Source organism: Papio anubis, chromosome 2 (assembly GCF_008728515.1).
Source record: "Papio anubis isolate 15944 chromosome 2, Panubis1.0, whole genome shotgun sequence".
Classification (NCBI taxonomy): Eukaryota; Metazoa; Chordata; class Mammalia; order Primates; family Cercopithecidae; genus Papio; species Papio anubis.
Window position 1 is genome coordinate 145444166 of NC_044977.1, and position 12529 is coordinate 145456694.

The 12529-nt window shown below is 36.0% G+C and overlaps 1 protein-coding gene across 8 annotated transcripts in view; it reads left to right on the forward strand.

Moving 5' to 3' along the window:
- Positions 1 to 11313, forward strand: part of PLSCR1 (phospholipid scramblase 1) — a 28819-nt gene extending 17506 nt beyond the window's left edge. For all 8 annotated transcript variants that reach the window (XM_003894984.5, XM_031663702.1, XM_021934762.2 and 5 more), the window contains 5 exons: positions 1847 to 1889; positions 4456 to 4676; positions 4803 to 4964; positions 9327 to 9488; positions 10381 to 11313. In XM_003894984.5, coding sequence (XP_003895033.1) covers positions 1847 to 1889; positions 4456 to 4676; positions 4803 to 4964; positions 9327 to 9488; positions 10381 to 10437 — 645 coding nt within the window. In that variant the 3' untranslated portion in view covers positions 10438 to 11313. The remainder of the gene's footprint in view (positions 1 to 1846; positions 1890 to 4455; positions 4677 to 4802; positions 4965 to 9326; positions 9489 to 10380) is intronic.
- The last annotated feature ends 1216 nt before the right edge of the window (positions 11314 to 12529 follow it).

Consider the following 12529-nt stretch of genomic DNA (forward strand, 5'->3'; position numbering starts at 1 on the left):
TTTTTTTGTTGTTTGGATGGAGTCTCGCCCTGTTGCCCAGGCTGGAGTGCAGTGGCGCCATCTCAGCTCACTGCAAGCTCCGCCTCCCAGGTTCAAGCGATTCTCCTGCCTCAGCCTCCCAAGTACCTGGGCTACAAGCGCCCCCCACCACACCCAGCTCGTTTTTGTATTTTTAGTAGAGATGGAGTCTCACCATATTGGTCAGGTTGGTCTCGAACTGCTGACCTTGTGATCCGCCTGCCTTGGCCTCCCAAAATGCTGGGATTACAGGCGTGAACCACCGTGCCCAGCCTCTACTCTCTACTTCTAAGAAATCAATTTTTTTAAGCTTCCACTTATGAGTGAGAGCATTCAGTATTTTTCTTTCCGTGCCTGGCTTATTTCACTTAACATAATATGTCCCTGGCCGGTCGCAGTGGCTCAAGCCTGTAATCCCAGCACTTTGGGAGGCCAGGATGGGCGGATCACGAGGTCAGTAGATCGAGACCATCCTGGCTAACCGGGTGAAACCCGTCTCTACTAAAAAGTACAAAAAAACTAGCCGGGTGTGGTGGCGGGCGCCTGCAGTCCCAGCTACTCGGGAGGCTGAGGCAGGAGAATGGCGTGAACCTGGGAACCCGGGAGGCGGAGCTTGCAGTGAGCTGAGATCCGGCCGCTGTACTCCAGCCCGGGCGACAGAGCGAGACTCCGTCTCAAAAAAATAAATAAATAAATAATAGTAATAATAATAATAATATGTCCCTTAGGCTCATCCATGTTGCTGCCAGTGATAGGATTTCATTCATTTTTATGGCTGAGTTTTATTCCATTGTGTGTATCAAGAATGAATTTTTCTTTATTCATTTATCTATTGAACACTTAGGGTGATTCTATATGTTGACTATTAATGCTGCAATAAGCATGAGATTGCAGATACCTCTTTGACATATTGATTTCCTGTCCTTTAAAATTTTTGTTCTGAAAATTTCGAAAAATTTCAAAAAATACTGTTTAAAAAAAAACAGTAGTGAGATTGCTGAATCATATGGTGGCTGTAATTTTAGTTTTTGAGGAACCTCTTCACTGTTCTCCATAATGGCTGCTCTGATTTACTTTCCCACCAACAGATTTCCCCTTCTCCACATTTTTACCATTATTTGTTATTTTTTTTTCTTTTTGATAATAGTCATTTTAACTGGACAAAGGTAATATCTCATTGTGGTTTGGATTTCATTTCTCTGGTGATTAGTGATGTTGAGCATTTTTTCATAAACTTACTGGCCATTTATATCTATGTATGTATGTATGTATGTATTTATTTATTTATTGAGACGAAGTCTCGCTCTTGTTGCCCAGGCTGGAGTACAATAGCACAATCTCGGCTCACTGCAACCTCTGCCTCCTGGGATCAAGTGATTCTCCTGCTTGAGCCTCCCATGTAGCTGGGACTACAGACGCCTGCCACCACACCCAGCTCGTTTTTTGTATTTTTAATAGAGACAGGGTTTCACCATGTCAGCCAGGATGGTCTCGATCTCCTGACCTCGTGATCTGCCCACTTTGGCCTCCCAAAATGCTGGGATTACAAGCATGAGCCACCTCAATTTACTAATTGTTAAAGATACTCCAGTGTAAATCAATTTTATTTGACCTGAATTTTTCCACATTAATAATGAACACAATAAATCTTTTATTAATTAAAAATATTAACTTCAGTTTTATACTAAAAAGTAATATAAGCTATTAAATATTGATAACTGATTACATGTACTTTAAAAAATATAAATACATGAATTTTAATTTGGTTAGCTTATAAAAACCTTCATTTGACATATACTTACCACTCATTTTTTTTTTCCTGTGACAGATAGATCAGATACTGATTCATCAGCAGATTGAACTTCTGGAAGGTATGTATTCATTGTTTTAATCCTGTTTCTATACAGAGTAGAAGTTTATGCAGATAAAGGCACATCAACCTCCACAAATATAACACTCTCACTTATATGGGACAGTTAAGCCGGTTATTTACAGTAATAAACATCAGCAATTCGTTTCTAAAATTTAGGAATCAAAAGGTAAAATGCTGTTATGTTGGGCACCTGCCCTCAGGATATTGACACTAACTTAGAAGAAAAATAATCAAAACCCTTATTTTGCTCCTATCTTCATACATCACTTTTTATCTGACTTCTGCCACTTAAGCTGTTTTCTCCGTAATTGTGATCAGCTTAAGAATGGCACAGAGTCACATTCTAAAGTAAGTTATCTTTTTTATTCGGATGAGGAAGTTTGGGAAAATTATCATTTGTGCCCACAGTTTCTCTTGGGAGTTCAGATGAATGCTATAAAACCTTTGTATACCAGGTCGGATGCAGGACACTAAAGTGTTGGAGGATGCTGACCAACTAGCCTGCAGGCTTGGCTTCATAGAAGAGCACTCCTGCTCCTGCTGAATGGCCTGGCATTTCCTTGGGTCCAGGGCTCCTTAGGTGCAGGAATAAACTTAGGAAGCCAGTAATGTTTTATAATGACTGCCAGGGGAAGAAGACCCCGGGTAGATTTATGAACCATAGTGTTTTCCTTCTAGATATAAAAGGTTTAGTAAAAACTCTGCCAGTTTTTAGGAATATGTCTGTTAAATTCGTTTTCACCTGTCTCCAAAGTTTCTTTCCACTGGTAAAAATTAGAACATGGATTGTATAAGCAAAATAATGGATTTGGCTAAAATATACGATTGTCATCTATTACATTGAAGTTATTTATAAAGCACAATATTAGACATTTATCATTTACTTGATTTTTTTTTAGTGTATGTAAACAAAGCTTTCTCTGGAAGACAGCTTTGTATTCTGAATTTTTTATGTTTTATAGTATATATTAATAAGGCTATAAAATCCAAACAGACATATAACCAAACATTACACAGCACACTATTTATCTTTTTTTGTAGGTTTATGGGCTTTATAGATATTGTTAAATAACGTGTTAATTATGAAATAGAAAGTTCCAAATCTAATAGTTTTTAATTATGCTTATTTTTCAAAAAAGAAATGTCTCAAGGTTTTTTTGTTTCTTTTTCTCCAAAATTGAAAGTCTATGTTATTTTTTCGTGAGTGATATAAAAAAGACGAAGATTACTCAGTTTTTTAGAATCTGAGCATAAAATAGGCACTTACTTTTTTTCTCAGTTCAAAACACAGAAGACAATAAAGACATAAACAATTTGTTTTTTTCAGTAAATGAAAAGAAACTTAAAGGTTATGTAAAGCAATGTTGTTTTACAAATAAGCTGGAGATTTTTTAGATTAAGCTACTTAATGAAACAATTAATTAGATAATAAATGCCCTCTCAAAATCAGCTTAACTTTTTTCTCATTAAACATTTGACTATTTCAAATGTTGATATCAGAAGTGGTTCTTATAAATGCAGAGTACAGGGTCTGTCTGTGTCCCACCAAGGACTCTTAAAGGCGTTCATAGTGCTAAGACTTGTGAAGGCCATCTTTCTCTGACTCAGTCTTTCCACATAGGCATTGTAGAGTGACTTTTCCTCCATATATTTATTTTAATCACTCATTATTGTAGTCAGGCTTCTGACATCCATGACCCCAGTTACTGAGGGCTATGTACAAGTGGAACAGTTATTGCTCCTTTCTGGCTTTAAATACGGAGAGGTTTCTTTCCAGTGTGTGGTTAGATACGGAAAGCCCTTGATACAAAAGCATGTGAGCGTCAGCATTTTGCAGCCATCTGTTTTGCTCATGAAGAGATTAGCCCAGCTAAGGTGCAGATTCCCATGGTCTAGATATTCTGTGAGTTGAAGTGTTGGTTGCCAAACACCCTTTGTCTAATACCCACCTCCCACTTCTGAACAACTACTGCTGAGTTGAATAAGGATGCCCTGGGTCCACTGTGACATTCTAATTCACCTTTCATTTTTCACTCCCTCGGTTTTTATGCACGTACATTGCCTTCTTTCAAAAGCATTGCAAAAAATAAGACATAAGTATGGTTTATAAGACAGTCTCAAACCGATTGATTTAATATAAAATTTCATAGCACATAAACAGCAATCCTCTTATATTCCCCTCCACATTACACAAAAACTATCATGCATTAGTGGACATTTTATCTATGCACCTAGCACCACTGTGCCCACCCACAGCATTGTCCCAACCGTCAGCAGAAAAGTCTCTCTTCTGACAGACATTTATGGAATTAGGAAAATATAACTTGTTTCCTGTGTCTCACATAAGGACTTAATTTCTCTATACATTGGTAATCTCTCCTCCTCCTTTTTTTTTTTGCCATTTTTCTCTGCCTGGATCATCTATGAACATCATATCTTCTCCTTCTCCTTATGCCACTTGGAGTATCATCTAAAACTGGCATAGCTAGATATTATATCATCTTTGGATAAATTCAATATTTTTAACATAGAGGTGATTATGATTTCGTCTTTTATGTTTTTAGTTTTAACAGGTTTTGAAACTAATAACAAATATGAAATTAAGAACAGCTTTGGACAGAGGGTTTACTTTGCAGCAGAAGATACTGATTGCTGTACCCGAAATTGCTGTGGGCCATCTAGACCTTTTACCCTGAGGATTATTGATAATATGGGTCGAGAAGTCATAACTCTGGAGAGACCACTAAGATGTAACAGCTGCTGTTGTCCCTGCTGCCTTCAGGAGGTCGGTGAGCAATTACCAGGGCATTTTGTAAAGTAGTTCAGCAAGAATTTCTACCCTGTCATTGAACCTTTCATCAAACGTAGGCATTACGATTATTACATTTACATATATTATTTTGCCTTGTAGATAGAAATCCAAGCTCCTCCTGGTGTACCAGTAGGTTATGTTATTCAGACCTGGCACCCATGTCTACCAAAGTTTACAATTCAAAATGAGAAAAGAGAGGATGTACTAAAAATAAGTGGTCCATGTGTTGTGTGCAGCTGTTGTGGAGATGTTGATTTTGAGGTAAGAGATGTCATAATGTTTATAAGATTTGCTTTCCTAATAGAAGAATGTAATTTTGCAGGATATTATAAATGCATTAAATAAGTGTTGTGTGCCAATGTCTCAATAGCAAGATAATTTGCTCATATATTTAACTTTGGTCAGAATGATAGTTATCACTCTGATTAAAGGTCACTGTTGGTCATGATAAATGGAAAAAAGAGAAGCAGACCTATGTAGTCAAATAAAAATAAGCAAATCATCTAACACTTAAATGTGGTGGTTTCTGTGTGATGACACTGTATATTATCCATTTTAAACAGAATGTTAACCTTGTCATCTAAGTCTGATTGCCAAAGCATATGGATCTTTCTTAAATCTGAAATATCAGCTGCCAGTGCTCAAGGCCATGTTCAGAATGTCTGACATCTTTGAATTCCTACTAGAAACCCAATTATGCAAAGATAGTTTTGAGAAAATTAGTATAATATATACTACCCAATTATGCTTCTCTGTGGTCTCTGCTTTTCCCTGTATTAAATTAGGTCACTGGAAGCTGCAACATATTAATATTTGTATATTTACTGTAATATATTGTAGAATTTCATTACAGTAGTTCTTCAACAACAGATGGTCTACTTTTACAATCCAAATTTTTTCATTGCAAATGTTTAAAAATCAGAAGGTTTTATGACTTAATCTTGATTTCTTGTTTCTCTTGGAAAATCAGAAAACTGGGTTAACTGGTCCCACCTTTCCACAGAAAGGGCAAAAATCTACTAAAAATGTGTGGGGCTGCCCCTTGTAATAATGACATGGGAACTCTATCACTGTCTCCACCCCTTACTGAGGTTTTTCAATATCCAGTGTCATTCCTTTACATGATCTGTCTGCCTTCTTTAATCATATGGTATTTGATTCCTCTGTCAGACCTCAGCTATGTAAAGATGAATCCTTTTCCCTCATTGACTTAATAATCTAATGACAGAGATTTGCAGTTCTAAGGAGGAGGTGATGTAGAAACTTTAAAAGGGCTCTTATAAAGGGATTGTATAGTATGTGTATGTATATGTGTGCATAATATGCATGTATAAAATTTTATATAGGGGTATGCATAATAGCAGTTCTTCATGTAAGGGATGGAATCTCTATCCTACATCCAGAGAAGTGAAAAGTAATTTCTCATTCAAGGAACAATACTAACAGAAGTTTGGCTGGCATATATTTTACTTTTAGTAAATAAATGTAAACACTGGAAAAGCATCGTGTAATCCTTATATTTGATACTAAAGAATTTATGTTTCATGTAGCAGCCTTCCTTGATGGATACCTTGAAGCATCCATTCCGTGTAATAAATTAACTTTTCTTCTATTTATCCAGAATGATGATATCAAGGTACTCTCATGGAAAGAATTGAGAAATAGTCACTTGAAGAATTTTCCGTAGGGTTGACAATGGAAACTGACACCTCAAAGCAGAAATTATTGGTATGAGGGACCACTAAGGAACAGGAAATCCACCAGGGTGCCACTGGGCATGGAAACTTGAAGTAATAAAAGAGATAAAATCCTGTTCCACAGCAGGGGCAGGAGTCATTCTAAAACAGAGAATAACTCAAGAGGCATTTTATCGGTGTACTATGTGGAACTAATTCATGGATTTGATGTCAATTGAGGATGAAAAAAATTTTGGAGATAAACTTGATGTGTTATTATTCTGATATTACATTGGCCAAGTTAAGAATCTTGGAGGAAAAACACTTGATTTGTGTCCTCTTGACCATTATGATAGTCTGCTTTTTAAAAAGTAAGGTATCAAATACTAATATACATCTAGGTCAGGGACCAGCAAAATGTAATCAATGGGCTCTAGTTGATTATATAAAATATATATGGGAAGTTAATGACTTGAATTACAGTCATGTTGGATTTTAGTTATGTAGAGGAAAAGAATGGAGAGTTTTCAGCAAACAGATAGTAATTGAATCTCTAAGAAGGTTATCTCAATGGTGAGTAAGAGAGAGCCTAGTAGACCTTTTATCCAATATAGATAATAAGAGAGTCTGTCTCCTTCAAGGACTCTTGGTAGGGGAAAAATATGGCCACACGAAACTGACATACCAAGTCACTTCTGTCTATGAGCTTGAATTCCTGCCACTGTTGTGTTTCAGGAATCTCAAAATACAGAAATTGATCCTGAGTGGTAATAAATTCTATATGGTCAACTACAGCCCACAGATTTTTTTTCCTGCCCTCTCAACTAGATTTTCATTAGTATTCAATAAATATGTTTTTAAAAAGCAGGCAATCATAATGGTCAAGAGTATAGACACTGGAGCCAGATACCCAGGTTTGAAACCCATCTTCATAACACTTACCTGTGTGACCTTCAACAAATTCTTTCACTTCTCTTTGCTTTAGTTTTTTTACATGAAAATTGGGTGTAATAACAGTAAATAAATAAATCATTAGCAAGTAAATAAAATAGCTTACCAGCAACTATTAATATACTCACGATACACTTATATTTCTTTGCTACATAACTAGATCCTATATACTGTCGTTGTATTTCAGTATTTTGCATTTATATTTGCATTGTGAGATGAATCTATGGTTTTCTTTTTAGAATGATTTACCAATTAGTATTACGTTTATGGATTTAAAAGTTTAACATTATACAATACCAATTTATTATTTCCAAATGTTGAAATTTTATTACAGTAATTTTCTATTCCAAAATGTCTACAATTTAGCTAAAAATTATCTAGTCCTGATAATTTATTGGTTGAAGATCATTATTTGCATTTCTTTTCCTTGCCATAAAAAAATGTATTCTCTACTTCTTTAAATTTCTTGCTGTAGTAATCAAAAAGGGCAAATGTTAATATCTTTGTGTAGTGTTAGGTTTACAGTGGCTAGTAAGTTGTCAGCTGCATTTTTCATTTTTTTTAAATTTCAGAATTAAAAAATAAACCAGAGTTTTCATTACTAGCTTCAAATGCTTCAATGACAGCTATTAGCAGAAAAATACTAACATGTACAAGAAAGGATTTGTATTCATTTATTTTGCCACAGTAGTATTTCATTACACATAATCCCTAAAACTCAGCCGCTTGCAACAAGCGTTTATGCTCATGCTTAGGGCTGTGCAGGTCAACCGTATTTCAGTGGATGTATTTAAGCAGTGATTTGGGCTGCATGTTAACCTCAGTCTGCTCCAGGTATGTTTGTTCTGTGGCTGTAGCAGCAGCAGCTACCTGAGTCATGCTTTTCTAGTGGCTTGTCACTGAAGATCATAAGCCAGGCCAAAGCACTTAGCCCAGTTTAAGGACACTACTCATGTCATATCTGCTAACACCCATTGTTCAAACAAGTAACATGGCCAAGCCTAATTATGAAGGAACAGGAAGTATACTGGCCATACAGAAGGAGAGGGAATGAAATGAATATTTGATGAACAGTATTATGCTATCAGTTTCATATTAGATGTTTATTTCTGGTATTTTACAAACTCTCCACTTGTACTAAAATAAAGTGAGTCAAGTGTTTTTAGATTCCCCACATATATTTAGCTGAAAAGGACACTCCTCTGTTAACACAACTATAGATGTGCCTAGTTTTCTGAATTTCAGCTACATTCAGTCCCCACCTGCCCTCCTAGAGGAGTTGCCTTAGTCTGAGCACAGTCCATTCAACCCTATATGATGGCCCTGGGCTTTCCTCAGGCAGAATTGTAAAATTAGAAAATTGCTACTTTGGAGCTCATTTGTTTATACACTCTTCGTCTTTTATTATTCACACCCCACTAGTTACCCACTGTTACTTCAGCCCTTGTCGTGGGGCATTTCATCAAGTTACTTACTGGTATTTGCCTTTACTCCAAACTGCTAATCTTTTCTAGGCGCTTAGCATTTCATGTTTGGTAACTCACAGTGGGTGGTAATAAGCCTTTTCATCATATTTAACCTTTCGGTCTGTGTAAACTGTGCTTCTCCTAAAGCAGAAGTCTAATAGGAATTTTGTTCATTACCTTCCTGATGGCTTCTAGAAATGTCATCACATAAACATTTCATATTTATATCTTTTTTTGCCTAAATTTTATTTTGGGTCAATTCAAATAATTCATTAATGTCTATTAATATAAAATAGAAATTGTTAAATATTTCAGAAAAACTACTTTCATATAATTTCTCTATATAATGAAACAGTTTTTTTCATATATCTATAAATAGATACCGGAGCCTCTAGTTATCTAATGAGGGTTACATGTTCATGGTTACATATGGTACATAATTTTAATACCTTATTTGTTTCATCTTCAAATTTCAAAGTACTTTTGCTATAAGTTTCCTAAAAATATGTAATACTTTTTTTTCAATTTAGATTAAATCTCTTGATGAACAGTGTGTGGTTGGCAAAATTTCCAAGCACTGGACCGGAATTTTGAGAGAGGCATTTACAGACGCTGATAACTTTGGAATCCAGTTCCCTTTAGACCTTGATGTTAAAATGAAAGCTGTAATGATTGGTGCCTGTTTCCTCATTGTAAGTCTGTTCTTACTAATCTTGATTATAGATGCTTTCTCTAGGTTCATTCTGAAATGATTCAGTAAAGTGTATATTTCAAAATGACTTTTTAAAATTTATGGATTTTAAATCCGGATTCCCATTTAATCCTAGCTCTGAAATTCTATTTGATCCTGACACTCTGGGGTGACTAGTTTCTGTCTGAAGAGTCTATGAATATTCACATGGCAAGAGAGGGACTAGGGAGGCGTACTAAGGAGAGATTTTAGTCTCCCCTTAAATCAGCCATCTCCTAGATGCCTTGAGGAAGAAGTTGAAAGTGGGCATATGTGGAAAAAATTTAGTGAAACAAGGAAACTTGACCATGACTCATAGTAATTAAATTAAACCATCTAATATAGGAGTATGAACTACAGTAAGAGTGTGCATTCACTCAAGTGTGTAGACCTAACTACCAAATTACAGGAGATAATCGGATATACCAGTGATTCTGAAATTGTCTTCACATTAGAATCACTTAGGGACCTTTAAAAACTGTAAGTACTAGTCCATACCTCAGTTCAACTGAGTCAAACTTCAAAGTTCATATAGTGCTCCAGGTGGTTCCAATATGCAGCCACAGATGAGAATTATGGGGATAGAGAAAAAGTCACATTTAGAGAAAATGACCGGAAGATTAATTAAATGCATACAGGTATCAATACATGAATAGAATTATAAAATTTATTATTAAAATGGAAAGCTAAAGGTAGAACTTATATAACTATAGAGCTTTTCTGTGTTTATTACATTTAATTTTTTTAACAGATATGTTATTGTGTTTCACTAGATCCCTTAGTATTTCTGCATCTGATAATTGATCTCTGTTTTGTTGCTGAAAATTCATTTGTATATTTTTGTTTTTATCTAGGATTTCATGTTTTTTGAAAGCACTGGCAGCCAGGAACAAAAATCAGGAGTGTGGTAGTGGATTAGTGAAAGTCTCCTCAGGAAATCTGAAGTCCGTAAATTGATTGAGACTATCTAAACTCATACCTGTGTGAATTAAGCTGTAATGCCTGTAGCTCTGGTTGTATACTTTTGCTTTTCAAATTATAGTTTATCTTCTGTATAACTGATTTATAAAGGTTTTTGTACATTTTTTAATACTCATTGTGAATTTGAGAAAAAGGACATCTGAGTTTTTGCATTTATTAAACTTCCTATAAAAAACTGCTTTGAATTATGATCTCTGATCCACTGTCCATTTTACTACCGAATATTAACTAAGGCCTTATTAATTTTTATATAAATTATATTTTAAATCTAGTTACAATTTATTTCATGCATAATAGCTAATGTTATTTTGCAAATGCCATATATTCAAAAAAGTTCAAAGATAATTTTCTTTACTGTTACGTTCAAATAATATTCAATATGTATATTATCTTTAAAAAGTTAAATGTATTTTTTAATCTTCAAGAAATCATGCTACACTTAACTTCTCCTAGAAGCTAAGCTGTACCATAAATGATACATTCATGTTCACAAGATATTAAATTACCAATTTTTAAATTATTGTTAAATAAAGAACAAAATAAAGAACAAAATGATTCTTGTCCAAAGAAAGGCACATTTTAAACACTCCTTCACTCTAAAACTCGTACTATTATAAATTTTGAAAGTTAATATTTATATATGAAATGTATAGCTTTTGTACTCTATCCTTTCTAGAAAATGGTAATTGAGATTACTCAGATGTTAATTAAATATAATATTTTATATATATATATTCACAGAGAATAAACCTAAATAATGATCTATTAGATTCAAATATTTGAAATAAAAACTTGATTTTTTTGTATATTTGACTTTTGTTTTTAAACAAAATGTGTTCAGATGGTATTTTGAACACTCATTCAGTTAAATGATGGTACATTTGAAGCAGGATATTTCCCTGACCCCTTCCTGGGACTCGAGAAGGGGTGTCTTGTTTACTCAGCCTGCCACTCTCAACTCCTCCTGGGAGGGAGTGCGCGGGCAAACAAGGCAGGAACTGGAGTGCACAAGCACTGGAACTGGCTCACCGCTTTGGCACGGGCAAGAGCAAACTCCGTGCACGCCCTGTGGTAGCAACCAGGTGCGGTTGCCTGCGATTCCTGAAGCCCCAGAAGGTGTATTACAGTGCTCTTTTAGCTCTGCTGTCTGTGGACAGCTTAAGTGTTAACAGCTCAGTGAGCCCTTTGTCTTGTCACGTGGGACAGCTGCCCTCCACCAGCAAGGGCAAAGGGCGAGTGTTAGTGCCTTTTATATCTGCACTCATGGCTCCCAGGCTCTTGTCCGGCGTCCAGGAAAAATGTGGTCACAAAAACAACTGAAGGATGGTAAATGCGGGGATTTTATTGCTGAGGAAAGTGACTCTCAGTGGAAAAGGGAGCTGAAAAGGGGACAGTGGGGTAGGTGATCTTCCCCTGAAGTCTGGCCATCTCCAGCTGGATTCTTCTCTGAAGTTACACTGTCAAGCTATCCCTCTGAAGTCAAGCTGCTTCTCTCCAATGTCCAGCCATAGTCTCCACTCCTCTCTGACTGAGTCTGGGGTCTTTGTAGGCACAGGATTGCGGGCAGAGAGAGCCGTGGGCAGTTTAGGAAAAGGCAACATTCAAGGAGAAAAACATGGATATAAATTCTCACTTTGGGCCAGGGTTTCAGGCATTTCAGCTTGAAGGTAGAGTTTTCACTGGGGACTCACCCTTTTCTGCCTAGAATTTCTCTGCCTCCTGTCCCCATCATGTTTAACTGCCTTTTCCTTTCAAATCTCCTTTAAAAAGGAGCAAGTACATGACACTTTGTAGTAAAATCTGTACCAGAGTTGGAAACTAGGTTTTCCACCTGTCAGAAGCTGGTAAGAATTTAGTAATCTCTTTTGTAATGCAGATTGAGTTGAAAGATGACATGAACAACCCACAATATTCCTCACGCAATGGAAAAGTGTGCTTAAGCAATAAGGGCATGTGGAAGAGTCTCTCTTTCATGTTCAGCACAATTCTTATAACAGCAGCTCTCCTCATGGTGTTAGTGCC